At 55.9% G+C, this 15,935-nt stretch overlaps 1 protein-coding gene across 2 annotated transcripts in view; it reads right to left on the bottom strand.

The window, feature by feature from the left end:
* Positions 1–2,349: 2,349 nt before the first annotated feature.
* Positions 2,350–15,935, bottom strand: part of ENTPD6 (ectonucleoside triphosphate diphosphohydrolase 6) — a 24,724-nt gene continuing 11,138 nt past the window's right edge. For both annotated transcript variants that reach the window (XM_037811981.1, XM_037811979.1), the window contains exons 5-14: positions 14,770–14,845; positions 14,078–14,113; positions 13,128–13,213; positions 12,369–12,448; positions 11,672–11,736; positions 9,060–9,161; positions 7,130–7,267; positions 5,202–5,258; positions 4,099–4,211; positions 2,350–3,659 (exon numbers count right to left, since the gene is read on the bottom strand). In XM_037811981.1, the coding sequence (XP_037667909.1) occupies positions 3,561–3,659; positions 4,099–4,211; positions 5,202–5,258; positions 7,130–7,267; positions 9,060–9,161; positions 11,672–11,736; positions 12,369–12,448; positions 13,128–13,213; positions 14,078–14,113; positions 14,770–14,845 (852 nt within the window). In that variant the 3' untranslated portion in view covers positions 2,350–3,560. The remainder of the gene's footprint in view (positions 3,660–4,098; positions 4,212–5,201; positions 5,259–7,129; positions 7,268–9,059; positions 9,162–11,671; positions 11,737–12,368; positions 12,449–13,127; positions 13,214–14,077; positions 14,114–14,769; positions 14,846–15,935) is intronic.

The raw sequence follows: 15,935 nt of genomic DNA, 5'->3' as shown, positions 1-15,935 counted from the left end.
ATGTGAAAACTTAAGCCATAGCAACGCTATTGGTTCTGTTTGGGAGATGGAAAAGCTTTGGAACTAGAGGGGGAGGGCTGCAAAACCCTGTGAATGCAATTAATGCCACTGAATTGTACATTTAAAAATGGTTAAAATGACAAATTTTATGTCGTATATACTTTACCACAACGAAACCCAACAAAACACTGCTTGCTTAACTTTAAAAATAGTCTCAGTGGGGAAGCCTTTCTAATAACACAAAACCCAAACATCATAAAATAAATTTGTGCAAAAATAACATATGTTTGATAAATTTAAATACATAGAGATAACAAAATTCTGCATTGAACAAACCACCATAAACAAAGCCAAAAAGTAATATCAAAATGGGGAAAATATTTGCAGCATATTGTATCCATAATTTCCTTACTACATAAAGAGCTCCTAAAATCAACTACAAAATGACAATAATTGTATAGAAAAATGTTCAAGGCATGTGAACAGATAGTTTACAGGAAAGGACATACAATTGGGTCTTAAACACACCAGATGCATTAGGTCAATGTATATTAAAACTACCAGCCCCCCCCCCCTTTTTTTTACTTACGAAAATGGCAAAGATCAAAAAGTTTGGCCATAACTATAGTTAATAGTACAATTATATTCTTTCATCAGTTGTAACAAAGGTACCACACTAATGCAAATTACGGGGTTGGGTGAGTGGGTATATGGATATACTGTAATTTCTGCACGATTTTTCTGTAAATCGATAATTTCTCTAACAGAAAAAAAAGAAGTTTGGCCATAGCAGTGTTGGCGAGGGCCCCAGGCAGCCAGCAGGACGGTCTGTGAGATGCTGTTTTAAGTGAAAACAGAAAGTGGGGCATGTGTGGACAGCAGGCTAGTGTGTGGAGCGGGCCACACTTGTCTGGGAGCCAAAGGCCCCCCAGTCTGGGCACGCTTTTTGGGGAGGTGCGAGTGGGAGAGGCGGGAGGGGACCCGTTTGTGTCTTCACATCCAGGCCGATGTGCATGTGTAGCTATTTTTAAGAAACGAGAGCCTACTTTTGTTATCAACAAAAGACACTCAGAGCGAAATGACTTGCACATTTTGCTGGGTCCTGAAATATTCCATGACTTATTGGGTGATCTTTTGGGAAACTTCCAATTATTCCTACTTTTTTTAGAAGTGAGATCACTGACTTCCTTTAAATGGACTGAACCGATTTTCACTTCTAACTTAATGAATCTTTTATTTCCCGGCCTACTGAGTCCTTTAAATACTTAAACCATTGGGCATTATGGAGGGCCAGGGGCTGGGGACCTGCCAAGGCAGGGCTGCTAAGTGTCGGCGGGAAGATGGGCTTTGTGTGTCCTTGGCAATGGGTTCGTCCTTGTGGGTTTTTTTTTTAAACTCGGGGGTGGGGAGGAAGCCTCTCCTGCTTTGTCATTCTGTCTGGGTTGGCTACAGACCTCTGGACCTCCACCTCCACCAGTTCTAAGTTTTTGGGGGAACCACTGGCAGTCTTCATTGGTGGTTTGTGTTCTGGGGTCTCCCTCCAGCCTTTGGAGTTGTGTGCTGACAACCACAGGCTGGAGCGTGGTCGCCCCCTCTTTTCCTGAGCACCCTGCAGGCCCGGAGCTGCTCCACCTTCATTCAGACCCCTCTCTTACCTCTGCCCCCTGCAAGGAGCACCTTCTGGGTGCCGAGGAGGGCTCTTTTCTTGCTTCTCACGTGCAAAAAGCTCTTTTCCCTCCTCTGATGGCCTCTCACATGTGCTTGCTCACCTGGGCTCACAGGGCCCCAGGCACCCTGAACCCCAGCCTGGCTGGGATGCTGTGGGCCCTCAGTGCTCAGATTGGGGGCTGGGTTCCGAGGTGTTTGGGGTACATGTCCCATGAAAGCCAGGGAGGCCCTTCCCAAACACACAGGGTCTACAACGTGCTCTCCAGCCTCTTCTGGTTGGAGAAAACCGAGATGCTGGCAATGCCCCCAGAGCCTCAACATGGCCCATGGGGTACTACTGTTCCCGGGGTGGGGTGGGGTGGGGACAGTCTGCAGAACCCACAGAGGCTGCTTCCAGCTTGTCAGAGCAGCCTGTGCCCCATGGGCCCTGCTGGTCGTGCCAAGTAGGACCACTGACTGGTGGGAGGATGTCAGGAGGAACAGATGGCCAGGCCCCCAGGGGCCTCCTCCTGAGGCCACCTGAGATAAACTGAGAGGCCTTAAAGCCACCACACCCTCTGCCACCCCACTTGGGCAGGGTTCTTCAGATGTGAGTAATCGGGGCCTCATGCTCCCTCCACTGTGGCCAGGGTGGGTGGAATGCGGCTGCTGTTTGCACTGTGAGGGGTTAGAGAACACAAGAACCTTGTAAACCTTTATTGGAGTGGAGCACACAGGCCCAGCTTATTCCAATTCCTGTACATTCACAGAGCTCATCACGACCCGGACGTCTCCCGCTGTGGACGGACAGACAGCAGGGGTCCTGGGGCCGCAGCTCTACCCGTTGGGCCGCCGTACCCTCCGGCTGTGGCCTTGGCTCAGGGTAGCAATACATTCACTAGATGAGGAATTGGGGACAGACTGGGAGGGCTCAGAACAGTTTTACACAAGTACCCACACTACACAGACGTCACTCAGAGACCCGGGAGCTGAGGTCCCACAGCTCTAAACACATGTACAGTAAGGAGCTCTCAGCATCTGGCTTGTGTTTCAAGGCTTGTGGAAGGGCTGGGGTGCCTGGGTGAGTGAGGAGGTGCTGTCCCCAGCCCCTCTTCCTTGGGGAGCATGTAACCATTCGTAGGGACGACTCTGTCAGTGAACCCCAAACCAAACCACCCAAGGGTTCGAGGAAAACAGACTCAGGTCATCTCACATGTCCACTCTCAAGGAAAAGCCGAACACAGTCAGTTCGAGAGCTCCCAGTGACACCCACCTCCGGAGAGCTGGCAGTCCTGGGGCGCCCTGTTCCCACCCGACTCTCCCCAAGAGCAGCAGGGCCACCAATACAGCTGCTCCCCGAAGGTCGAGCTTGGCTCCCTGGGGAAGAAACCGCAGACGCAGCCGTCCCAGCAGGAGCACCCTGCGGACGGAGGGCCGTGGTGGGGAGCTCCCAGCAGGGCTTGCGGCTTGCACACAGCAGCTCATGGCGTCAAGGCAGGTAGACAGAGGCATCTGGGCTGGGGGCTCCACTCTATCCCTGCCCCCCCGGGTCACATGGGGTGCAGCTCCATGCTGCACAGGTGATGCTAAGGCACAGGCCAGGCCTGTGACACTGAGAACCCACAAGGTCTAGGAAATCTGCACAGGGGACCCCACAGCCTGCAGAGGGAGGAGGGCGTGCAGGCCCCCGGGGCCTGGGCTGTAGGCATCCTCTGGCACATCAATGGTCAAGTCAAGGATGAGATCACAGCACTGTGGGGCCAAGTGACGGACTGGGACAGAGGCTGCTCCCAGGGAGAATGTTGCCATTTTGAGAGGATGCTTCGGGGTAAATCCAAGTGTCCCGCCATATGGGCTGGGGGCCGGGAGTGGGGCAGCTCGGGGACAGGACACCCCATCGAGGAGCCGGGCTGCTACGAGGCTGAGCTCTTCTGTCGGCTCAGGGAGTCAATGTAATGAAAGATGGCGCCCAGGGCCCAGCTGGTCTCAACATTGTCGATCTTCCGTGTCAGCTTGAAAACACAAGGGAGGCAGAAAGGGCTGTCACACAGGAAAACCTGGGGCAAAAAGCTGTCAGGCATGTGGAGAGGCCGAGGTTGGGTCATCACACACAGAGGCTGGGGTCAGGTCATCCCACACAAGGACAAACCAGGGTTAGGTCAAACACACGGAGAGCCTGGGGTCGGGTCATCACGCACAGAGAGGCTGGGACCAGGTTGCATGCATACAGAGAGACGGGGCCAGGTCATGACACACGCAGAGAGGCTGGGGTTGGGCCACAGGACAACTGTGTGCAGAGGCAGGAGTGTGTGGAGCAGATGTGAAGCCACTGTGGGACTTCAGGACTTCAGGGAACCAGGAGCGTGTTGGGGAGCCACACCTCAGGGCCGCCTTCCCCAGACATGCACCGTGTCCAGGTGGGAGGTGGAGGCCAGACAGGCAAGTCCTTACCTTCAGCTCCTTGTCCCTGGGAAACCCGAGCCCCTGAAGCAGGAAGCTGATGTAGGTGAGATCCATGCACACGAAGGGGGCGTTCTGTGGGCGGAACTCCATCGTCCGGCACACTAGGGGAAGGACAGCAGGTCCCATCAACGTCCAGAAGATCTGCTCCCCGGGGATGGGGGCGCAGGGGAGGCGTGCAGACTGCGGCTCCACTACCTGGGGGCACCTGTCACAGCTGCCACCCAGTCCCCAGGGAGCAGGCAGCAGCTCAGAGCAGGAAGCTGAAGGCGAGAGCCCCCATGCAGGTGGGGCATGGGGACTCTGGGATAAAGGGGGACCTGCACTTTAGGTCTTGGTGTCCTGGTCGGAAGGCACAGGCCTCCAGGCTTCATCTCCGCCCTGGTGACCCAACTGCTCCCAAGGCGTGACCCTGGTGGCCCCTAGCCCCTCTGTAGGAGGGGAGCAGCCCAGGCTGGCTCAAGAGACCAGAGGACAACAGACAGTCCACCCCAAGCTGTCCCTGGATTCTCCCGGGAACCTGTGTCCTGATGGAGTCGGTTGGGATAAACCTGAAGTGACGTGAAAGTTTTAAAAAAACAATTCTTTTTGGCAAGGTGAACTTTCAGTGGGGAAATACAAAGGTGACCTCTTTTGATCTGTGAACTGGGAATGGTGGTCAGAAGGGCCAGACTCCACTTCCCAGTGGCTGTGGGATGAGTGTGGGGTGGGCAGGGGATGCAGGACGAAGAGGACCCAGAGCGGCCTGGCTGCATCCTGGTGTCCACGGGGACTGCCCTGGAGCCGTCCTCAGGTTCATGTGGCCACTGTGGCTTGCTGGGACACCCGAGCAGCCTCACAGAGAATCAGGAAAACAGGAACCCAGGGAGCCTGTCCCTCACCCCAAGGAAGGGCCTGGCACAGTGGCTTGCTTGCAGCTGGGAGCCTGAGGCCGAGCAGGGGGGTCCTCAACCCTGGTTAGGACGAGGCAGCCGTGGGCTCAGGCCCTCGGAACATCACGCCCTCACCCCCTTGGTGCTGGGGGTCCCCTGTCTGGTGCTGGGCGGCCTCTGCTGCTTTGCCCCTTGGCCTGGGGAAGCGTCACCACTACTCACTGTACTTGGCTGCGACCTCGAAGTCCCCGACCACCAGGCTGCCTCCTTTCTCAGCATCTGTGGGATGAGAAGTGGATGTCGCAGGCGCCCAAGAGCCATGAAGCCAGGACTCCACTGTGGTGCTGGGCCTGGGCATGGGGGCCGGACCGGAGCCCCAGGGTGCCCATGGCCACATCCAGACTCCACAACACACACCCAGGGCCTTTGTGGCACACCCTGCAGCCTGGGCCACCAGGGTGGGATGTGTCCCCGCCTGCTGCAGGGCCAGGGGCTGCCACACCGACCGATGGAGGTTCTGGAGGGGACGGAGCCTGGATGGGCAGGGGTCTGCACAGGACCACCTGGGGAGGCTGGGCAGGCAGGGCCACCTGCACCCCAGCCATATTTCCCCAGAAGAGGCCCACGAGACCCCTCGGCCACAAAGACTGAACAGTCTTAAAGTTAAAAAAAAAAAAAATGAAAGCAGGGAATTGCAGATGTTTCTGGAAGCTGTGGCACTGAGCTCAGCAATGGTACACTGGATCGATTTTCCGTTTGAGAAAGTCAGAAGTTCCCCAGTCAGCAGTGGTGTGCCAGGTCTTCGAGATTCCCCCTTGGAGCACAGGGGAACAGCTTCCAGGGCTCTCCGGGGGAGGAGGCCCAGGCCTCCCATGGCCTGACAAGAAGGGCCCTGCAGTCCACGAGGACTGCAAATGTTTTTATAAACACACTTCAAAACTTCCGTGCCCAAGAGAGGGTGGTCCTTTCCTGGTGGGCCTGGGAGGGGCCTGCCCACGTATTTTTGGGCCATTCTACATGTTGAAATAAGGATATCTCCTGACTTTTCCTTGGCTTTGGGCATTGTCCGTTAAGGGTGGATTTGATTTCTGAATACAGACCTAAGCTGTTTCTCCAGAGCCAGGTCTGACCAGTGGGAGAGATTAAACTAAATGACACTGAGCAGCCAAGATACTCATCCCTGTGAGTCGGCACAGCCCACTGAGCTCCGCCAGCCCCTCCTGGCTGACTTGGAAGATGGCCCTCTGGGGCAGGGACAGCCTGAGTCAGGATGGGGCCCCCAACAGGCTGCCCACAGTCGGAGTGACCCCAGATGCCAGGATGCCCCAAGTCAGGAGAGCTCAGGAGTCAGCTCATGGGGTGCCAGGGACCATGCCTTCTCTGTCCTGCTCCATGTCAGAGACCTGCTTGGGGCGAGGGCTCGTGGTTCCCCTGACTGCCCAGCCCCAGCGGGGTGTCCTGAGCACACTGGGGCATGAGCAGCAGAGCCCTGCAGAGACTGGGACAAGCAGCCAGGGAAGGCCACTCCCGCACCTGTGACACCATCTGCTTCTGCAAGTTTTTATTTAAAACGTTAATATCCTGACCATAGCCGTTCACTCTGGTATTCACAAATTATTTCATTTAAAAAAAAAAAAAAAATTCTGGTCATGACCCACTGAATTGACTTCACAGCCCTGTCATGAGCTTCCTTCCACCCACAGTCTGAAGTTCCTGACCCTGGGTGGTCTCGCTGGGGTGTGGCAGACAGGTGAGACCTGGACCCCGAAACATCTTTAGGGAGACGTGAGTAACGCGTCCTTCCCCTGCCTGGGGCGGACCAGCCAGGCACAAAGCGGAGGTGGGGGGCCAGGTGGAGGGCCCTGGCCTGAGACAGCCACCCCTGCGCAGGCCGAGGGCTGAGCCTCTGCAGGCCTGGGTCACTTCCACAGGCTCCCCGCACGGCTCTGAGGCCCCGGCCCGCCTGGGAGCAGGTGTCTAAGTCCCCAGCCGGTCACTGGATGGAGTCTAAGAAACGGTGTCTATTCATAGCAAGTGGACTTCCTGCTTCCTAATTGGATGACACGACAATGCAGAGCAGCCCGGACCCCTGCCCAGGAGCCCCCATCTCCCAGGCCCTGGCCCCCACCCAGCCCAGCCCAGCCCTGTACCTATGAGGCTGACACTGGCAGCGAGGTCATAGTAGTAGGAAAAAGCGTAGAAGTCCAAGTCCTTCACCTCTTCTGTGGTGTGTACTTTATCTCGGAGGACCTCTGCCACCCGGCTGGCGCACAGCTCGTAGAGGCCCGCTGTCGGGGGACAAGGAGGGCGCAGAGCGGTGGGAGGGCCGGTTCTGAGTGCCTGAGGCACACAGCCCCTGGGGGCTACCCGGTGACCCGGCCCCGACCTAAATCCGCAGGGGAGGTGGGACAGGAAACCCAGACATATCTGCACCCTAAGTACTGCTCGCCAGCTCCCCACAACTTCAGCCATGAGCAGTAAGAGCAAGGGGAGAGGAGACCCCTGGTATTAGGGTGGCTGGAGAGAACACACCTTCCATGACTGGGGGGAGAGGGGGTTCCCAGACCCCCACATGGGGTGGCCTTGGCTCCATGCCTCACCCCTAGACCCCTAGACAGGGCAGCCATGAACTCGTACAGCCACGCCATCAGCCAGCACCTCCCTCAGCTGAGGCCCCAGTGTGTGTCCATCCTGGGCCTCATCGCCACCTACGAGATGGGTGTACTCCCCCCAACCCCTGCTGTCTCTCAGGTGAGGAACCTGGGAAAACGGGCCACCTGCCAGGCTCACAGGCTGGTCTCCACGTCCTCACTGGATGGAGGAAAGCACCAACATGACAGGCATCACAGCTCATCCCGCCTCACTCAGCTCCCAGCCCTCCAGCCCCCTGACCTGCTCCAGCCCACCCCCCATCCAGCCAGGCGGCAGCTCTATCCTTCAGCTCCGAAGGCCAAAACCTCAAAGACTTGCCGTTTCCTCGCTCACACCCCATACCCGACCTGTATCGTCTGTACCTGTATCTCCATATAGTTCACTCTATCCGCTTCCACTGCCCCCAGGGGCCTGCGGTGCCCTGCGCCCCCCACTGCCTTCCACTCTCCCGGCCAACCCGGCCGCTGCCCTGGGCTGCTGCGCGTGCGGCTCACTCCCAGCCTCCTCACGTCCTGGCCCAGGGCTCCCTCGATCACCCTATTTAAAACCACAGTCACCCCTTCAGCACTCCCTTTCTCCTTCCCTGTTTATTTGTCTTCAAAGCGTTTCACTCGCTCTTTTCAACTTCTAGCCAAGCACACTGTTCCCTACTCAGCCCAGTTGCCCCGTTTCATGGCTACTTTTAAAATGTTCTTCAGAGCATTTCTGATGGGTCTCACTGTCTATCTCTTCCCACCAGGATGTGGATTCCATGGGGCACAAATGTCACACTGTCACTGCTGGGTGCCCCGTGCTCAAAACAGGGCCCGGAGCACGGCCTGTGTAGAAGTGAGCATCTGAGTCAGGGGACGGGCAAGGTCACCCAAGGAAGACACGGCCTGGCCTGGAGACCCAGCCGGAAACACTTCAGCATCTCATTTACCCGAAACCACAGAGCACAGAGTCACAGAGCCAGTTGTGGCGAGAGGGGAGGGCCTGGGCCTCTGCAGCTCCATCCTCGCCAGGGAGCCCGGGGCGAGGGCTGCATGGGAGGCAGATTCCATGCCGAGGACAAAAGCTTAGATTTTCCCTGCAGTCACCAAACTAGCCTGGCCAAGCACCTGAGCTGATGGCCCAGAGACAGCTGTTTGTCTGCAGCCCCAGGGATGTCCAGGCCCTTCCCACCACAGCACAACAGGAAATCCTGCCCTTTGGGAGGAAAGCATTTGGGGACTGCCAAGGGGCGGCCTGTGTGGCTCCTGCAGGTCGGTGGTCCTGGCACGCAGCCAAAGTCCCTTGGGGAGCCCGAGCACCTGCAGACCCTGTGCTGTTGCCTGGGCCGGGCCAGCCAGTCTGTGCCAGCCCCCTCGGCTCAAGGGGGTCTGGAAAGCACTGGGCAGGGGGCCATTCCCAGCCTTCCCGACCTCCAAGGGCAGCCCCCCACCATACCTGCCTTTTGTCCTGCGACTCTGTACGTCACCTCAGCATGTTCCCACTCTCCTCGGAAACTGGGGGCCAAGCAAGGGCTGACAAGCTCCCTTCCGTCCTGAGCTGAAATAAGATGAGAAAGAAGGCTGAAACCAGAGTACTGAGTGGGAGCCTACAGTGGGGAGGAACTTTGGGGTATCTTGGGGTCAGGAGGGTGCACTGACCCTCCCTAGGAGCAGCCCGACCCGTTGGTGTGCCCCATGGTAATAAGGGGCAGAACTGCCCTCACCTTGGATGCTGCAGCCAAGCTGTGCCCACCTGGTAATGTGGCCAAGCCGCGACCACCCCATCCCCGTCACTGATGACCTCTGGCTCCAGGTCACATCTGCTCGTCATGCGGCCCTAGGAGGCAGCCACCGCCACTCCCCAATCTTACAGGTGAGGCAGCCGAGGCACTGACCCCAGAGCCTGCATGTGGGCCCAGCACAAAGGCAGCCGGGGTTGCCACCCTAGCACGGCCGCCAACAAGGCCCCCTCCCAGGACACACTCCTCCCCCTGAGAAGGGATCTCTGCCCCCTCCCTGGATTCTGGCCTGAGCCTGGGTTTATTGATAGAAGGTGATAGAATGAGGTCACAGGACTTCACGCAGGCTCTGCTCCTCCCTCCGAGCTGCTCTGCAGGAGAGGCCGTGCAGAGGCTGGGGGTCCAGGAGGCCAAGTGGAAGTGCCGAGGCCCAGACCACGCGAGGCCCAGGTCGCGCTGGGAAAGACTGAGCCCCGCAGAAGCACAAGCCATGATGAGATGATGGCTGGCTGCTCTTTTGAACTGCTTATGTGCTGTGTGAAGCCAAATAGCCAACGAGGAGACATGTCCTCCTGGGTGGGGGTGTCCCCATGTGCCCCCAGCAGACGCTCTGGGGTGGGAAGAGCTTCCAGGCAGCTGGGTGGGAGACCCTATGGGACCATGGGCAGCAGACGGGGGCCACCTTATTCTCCTGGGCTAAGCAGCAGCCATCTTCTAGCCCTGGAGGAGGTCGCAGGTATTTCTGAGACTTGGGCATGTTTCTGGTTTACAACAAGAAAAGGTATCATTATGAGGCTAAACCCCAGGAGTTGAAAGAAATGCATTGACATGTGATGTACACGGAAAAACCACACTTCCAGTGGAACATTCTAGGCCCGGTGGGATGATTGGGTGCGTGATGGGCAAGCGTGGGCTCTCGGGCTGCATCTTACTCCTGCACCTCCTGGAGACACACGGGCAGAGGCCTTGATGTCTACCGACCGACGGAGTCAGGGAACAAGCTGGAGGCGGCTGCAGAGCACACCCCATGGAAAGGGGGTGCCCCTGCTGAGCAGGCACTCCTAGCAATGCCCCAATAACGCCGGCACCTGGTCCGATGCTGAGCGTGGGCTCCTCCATGCAAGTGGACCGAGAAACACTGGGAACAGACTCGAAGGACTCGGCCAGGCCCAGGCTTCATTCCAGTCAAGCACCGTGTCAAGAAGGAAGGCCAAGTTCACGTTTTATGATCCTCCATGGAGCAACAGATGATGAAGAAATGTTCTCATGGAGCTGGAGTTGTGTGAATGAGGAAAATCTCCTATGACAATGTATCAGTTAGGGTTCTCTAGGGAAAAAGAATCAATGAAAGATACTTATAAATATAAGATTTATAAGTGTCTCATGCAACTGTGGGTAGCACCAAGTCCAAATTCCGTAGGGCAGGCAGCAAACTGGCAACTCCAATGAAGATGTTCGATGAACTCCCCAAGAAACAAACTGGCAACTTCAACAACTTGTCAGGAAATGCTTTGCTGGTCAGCTGAAGAAGTGAAGATCCTCTACCTGTCCCATTTAAGTCTTCAAGTAATTGGATTAAATCCAGCTGACTGCATTCTCTCATTGTGGAAGACAAGGCCTACGTTGGTATCATCAGTCTCCGCTGCAGCCAATTGACTGATGATTTAATAAACCAGCCTATTGGTTTATTAACCAGCCACAAACGTCCTTGCAGCAACAGTTAGGCCAGTGCTTGCTTGACCAGATAGCTGGGTACCATCACCTGGCCAAGATGACACATGAACCTAACTGTCGTAGACAGCAACATCCCAGAATCAGCTCCACTGGGGACCCGTCCTGGCCTGAAGCACGAAGCCTTCTCGGCAGATCTTTCAAATCACGTCGACTCCAAACGTTCTGCTGTGCACCTGGGTTCTTAAATTCTTCAGCTGTGTTCCAGAACTGACATCACCAGCTTCTTTCTTTTTAAAAACTTAAGAATGTGGACGGATAACACATGTCCATTTCAGGAGAAGCAGAGAAGATGGGTCAGTACTCACCCTTCCTCCTCAGCAGGGCACCCACCGAAAGCACCGGGGCCACCCTTCCCACTCGGCCCCACGGGCTCCCTGCTCCAGGCCTCTGTCAGCCCAGGGCCGGCCCTGCCGTCCGTGAGAGCCGGGGACAGCCAGACCCACGCCTGTGGGTGACTAGCCCCAAGCCTCGGTGGGCAGCCAGCGGGCTGCTGGGACAGCAGAAACGGCAGGGGTGACAGAGAACCTTCTTCCCAGGACCCGCCACCCCTGCAGGAAACGGACAGCAGAGCTGCAGGGCCTCGGCCTCCACTCACCAGGCCTCCCTTCCATGCCTCCCAGGATTGCCAGCCGCGCCGACATCAATCCGAGCCCCAGGTAGCTGCGGGAGTAAACTCCAGTGAGGCCCGCCCAGCATGGACCCCGGGGGCTGCCTCGAGCTCTGCCTCCCGTAAGCTTTCCCGCCTGGGACCTCCAGAGGGTAGGAGGAGGAACCTGGGGACAGGGCAGTGGGCCTTCCTGCACCTCTAGGAGCCTCTCCTGGTAGATTTTAGGTGACGCAATTAACTCGCCCTACAAACAGGGGCCTGTTTATGTGCCAGGAGCTCACTCAGGAGTGGTGAGTAAGATAGATGTGGCCCTGTCTTTACAGAGCATGTCCATGTTCCCAAAGAACCCATTTAAGGTGCCATGTGGCCAATGGATGGTCCAAAAACTTCCTGCCAGTCTAGGGGCTCCTCCCCACCCTCCCCAAACTCCTCCAGAGCAGAGTAGAGAAAGGACAAAGAAGAAACGGAATTCTACTGTGGGTAAATTTTAAAATGAAGGAAGAAGAAGAGGGAAGAAGAAAGAATAGGGAAAAAGGGCTTTGGGGCTTCAGGTGGGGCCCAGCATGGAGGATTCCCAGGCCCGAGCGCCCATAAACTGAAAGCACCTGTCCCTGGTCCCAGGAGAACTGGTCGGCAGCCACGTGCCAGACAGCCCACCTCCCGCTCCTGAGTCCCGGGAACAAACCTGTAGGAATAGAGCTTGTAGGTTCGGTTGAACATCTGGAACGACGTCATGTAGCCGGCTGGGGAGAACTGCAGGGTGCCCTGGGGGAGACACGCATGTTACTTCCCGCTTGCCCTTCTAGAAAATCGTTCCCCGCTCCCTCAACCCGTTGGGGGGTACAGGGCTGTTCACAGGGGTTCACAGGGGTCTCCAATCAAGTTAGCGTTCACCAAGTCACATGCTGAGAAAGAGCTCGATGCAAGGGATGGAAAAGAAAACCTCCAAAATGAAAACTTTCGTTTTCCCAACTTAGGAGTGACGTGTCACACATTCTCAGCGAGAGCGCACCCTGACAACTCTACCAGCAGCCGATTCAAGCGTTCTTCTATTGAACAGTAAAAACACAAGTAACACAAATGGGTGGGTGAGGAGGGAACCATTTTTAAAGCAGCAGAAGCGTTTTCATCCTTTAGAACGTGCCTTTGGAAAGGACAGGAAGTCCCTCCCCTGTGAAAAGGAACAGGGAATGTCCTTGGGGCTGCTGCAGTCACCCCCTAATTTGTCATCCCACCAAATACCAAAACAAAACCCATCTGCCTCATGGATGAAAGCCCACGTGTCCTCATCACGATTTGTGCTGTTCTCCAGGCAACATTAAAACAGGAGTAAGATGCGGTCTCTGAGCAACTCTGGGCCTTGCAGGGCCAAGGCTGGGGTGTCTCCCAGCGCCACGCGTCCCGCACCTTGTCCCTGCCTCCCGCACGGGGCCCCCTGGCTCACCTCGGCCCTGGGGAGGAAGGTGATCTGGGTGGACCCCCCGCCCAAGTCCAGCATGCCGACGCTCCTTCCGGGCGCTTTCAGGCTGCCTGGAGCACAGGGAGGAAAGGGCAACACGGCTCTGAGGCGTCAGCAAGCAGCCAGGAGGAGGCAGAAAGTTAAAGAGCTGTTCAAAGCTGGGCCTTGCAGCAGGCAGAAAATCAAGACAAGAGAAGCGGCCACAGCAATTTAAAAACCTGCATTTAATGATGGTTACTCTCCATCACCAGCTTAAGGGACGTGGTCTGTGGTTTCAAACCGAGCCGGGACGGGACCGTGTTCGTGTGGACCTTCGGCAGATACGCCAGAGTGAAGATGCCCACGGGGAAGGAGCTCGCTGCGCCCCTTCAAAGGGGACCACAAAGCACCTAGGTGGAGGCCCTGGTCCACCCCCAATGTCTGTCTGTCTGCCTCTGTCCCCTGAAGGGGGCAAACCCTGCCAGGAACCTTCTTTCTTTTTCACACAAGCACCACATGGTGTTCTTTTACAGAACACAGACATAATTTTCCAGTAAAGGAACAAAAATGTTCACGTCCTGAAAATAACCTAAGAAAATTGCTCCCTGTGGCCTGTTTCCAGGAACGGATGTTTCTGTTCCCTGTCCTACTTACAGCCCAGGAATCAATTAAAAGGTGATCAGCATTCATGCCACATTCAAACCTGAAAACATTTTACTTGTTCCTTCTCTCAGAAAAAGGAGAGCAGAACTTAAACCGAGAGGACGGGCCCTGTGGAAGCTGCCATGGGAAAAGGGGCAGGGGCCGTGTGCTGGGCCCTAGACCCCACGGTGCAGCGGTCCCTCCCTCCCCACTGAACAGCCTGCTTGGGCTGTTGTGCCGTGGGAAACCCAGAGGAGCCACTTCAAGGGTGAAAGAGGCCCTGCTCCCATGGAGGGGGGTGGGGATGCACGCACCTGTGAGGAAGTTGACCGTGATCCACGCAGAAACGCCTATGAGAGAGTGTTCACAAACACAGGCATTTTAGTTACTGGGGATGCTGTGAACGTAACATGGGGTACCCACAAGTGCTTCTTTTCTGATTTCAGAGGTGCAAACAGAACAAAGCCATCTCTTTGTCACCCAATCTCTGCATCATCCAGAGATGAGCAGGCTTCCGAAGTGCATTCCACGGTTCTAGAGAATACTAGAAAGCTGGAGTACTCTCTACCAAAGGTCAGTCCTCCCTCTGGCTCTTATCCTCATTTCCTTCTTTAGGAAGAGTCAGGAAAAGGGCCACACATCCCCTCCCCTGGCCCCATCCAGCCCTGTTTATGGTCCGGGGCTGGTGTAGAACCTGTGTAAATGGTTTTTTTAGGATTGGTGGTGGCAGCAGCTTCCTGACCAGGACAGCAACCGGGGACTCTAAGTGTTCTGAACATGGACAAGGTGGTTTGTTTCAGACACTTCACCTGTGCCTGGCTGGGAGCTGGGCAAGATGAGGATGTGTCTCCGACAGCGGTACCAGAATGGGAGGGTAACCTTAATGATTATTTGCCACTCGGCTGACCGAGAGGAAGCTCCTGCACCTGGAATTCTAGACAGAAGCCCTTCACAGAGCCAGCCTCACTGTGGCAGCCCTCGTCGTACACAGGGGCTCCAACCGTACCTTCATCTGTGCCGTTCATGATGGAAACACAGTTGTCCCGGACAAGGAAAGGTGAAGCCTCAAATACTTCTTTCACCTAAATGTCAAGAAAGACCTTGATTTAGCTTTTAGAACTGAAAATCAGTCATTTCCAGGGGCACTATGCTATCCCCCCGGCAGGAAAAAAGCACCAGAGGGGCATTTGATGGTGTTTTGAAGTCACGAAGACCAAGGTTCTGTTTAAGCTCCTCTAATCCTTTTGGAGGTGTCTTCTGGGTTGATGCGCTCCCTGGGCTGGCGAAGGTGGATGCCGCCCTGGACAGGTAGTGCCCTGGGTTGGGGGACAGGTGGCTGGTGCTCTGGGGTGACTCTCGAGCTTCCCGGGTATGGAGACAAAGAGGAGTTTGCAGGGACTGCCGTGCACAGCCCGGCAGGCACTGCTCCCCGCTGGGATAGAGGGGGCCTCCTGACGGCCATGGCAGGGGGCAGGCGGAGGGGCTGCGGGCACTAGCATCTGCGCGTCCTCCTCCACTTGCTAAAAGCTCAAGGCACGGGAACTTCGGAACAGCCGCATGCTCCCACAGCACTTGCGTCCACAGCTGAAGGTACGCATTTAACAGCAGTCTTTGACAGGTGCATGGCAACCCATCACTTAGCAGATAAATAGTTTGGAAATGGTTTAAAGGACGAGGAGGCTCATTTCGCTCAAAGCAGAGCTTCCCTCACTTACCTGATGACAAGAGTCACCCAAGCACCTGGGAAAGAGATTCAGGGAGCCCCCGGCAGAGGGCCGGAACAGGCTGGGGCCCGGCGACACAAGGAACCAGAGTGGGGAGGAGAAGGAAAGGGGCCTCCTCAGTGGTTACATCTGAGTATCGGATCAAGACCAGAACTGGAAGCTTCCAGAGAGAACGAGCACGTTGAGCTGAAATGCCAGGGATGGAGCTCACCGAGCGACACATAAAGTCCCTGAATGGAAGGAAGCGCTTCAAAAGTACCACATGCTTTAAAAATAAAGAGAAAGCCTCTTAAATTATATATATAGAAATTTCTTGTTATAAGAAAATTGTCTTCCTCCTAGACTCGTTCTAGAACAGCCTTAAAAGTTGCGGGGAAGGAACTACCGTTTGTCTGTGATCCCTCCACCGAAGATGTCGACACTGACATGTTTCCCTCTTCAGGAAGCT

This window comes from Choloepus didactylus, chromosome 19 (assembly GCF_015220235.1).
Source record: "Choloepus didactylus isolate mChoDid1 chromosome 19, mChoDid1.pri, whole genome shotgun sequence".
Classification (NCBI taxonomy): Eukaryota; Metazoa; Chordata; class Mammalia; order Pilosa; family Megalonychidae; genus Choloepus; species Choloepus didactylus.
Note: the sequence above shows the minus strand (reverse complement) of the source record. Positions and strands in the feature narration are given on the sequence as shown.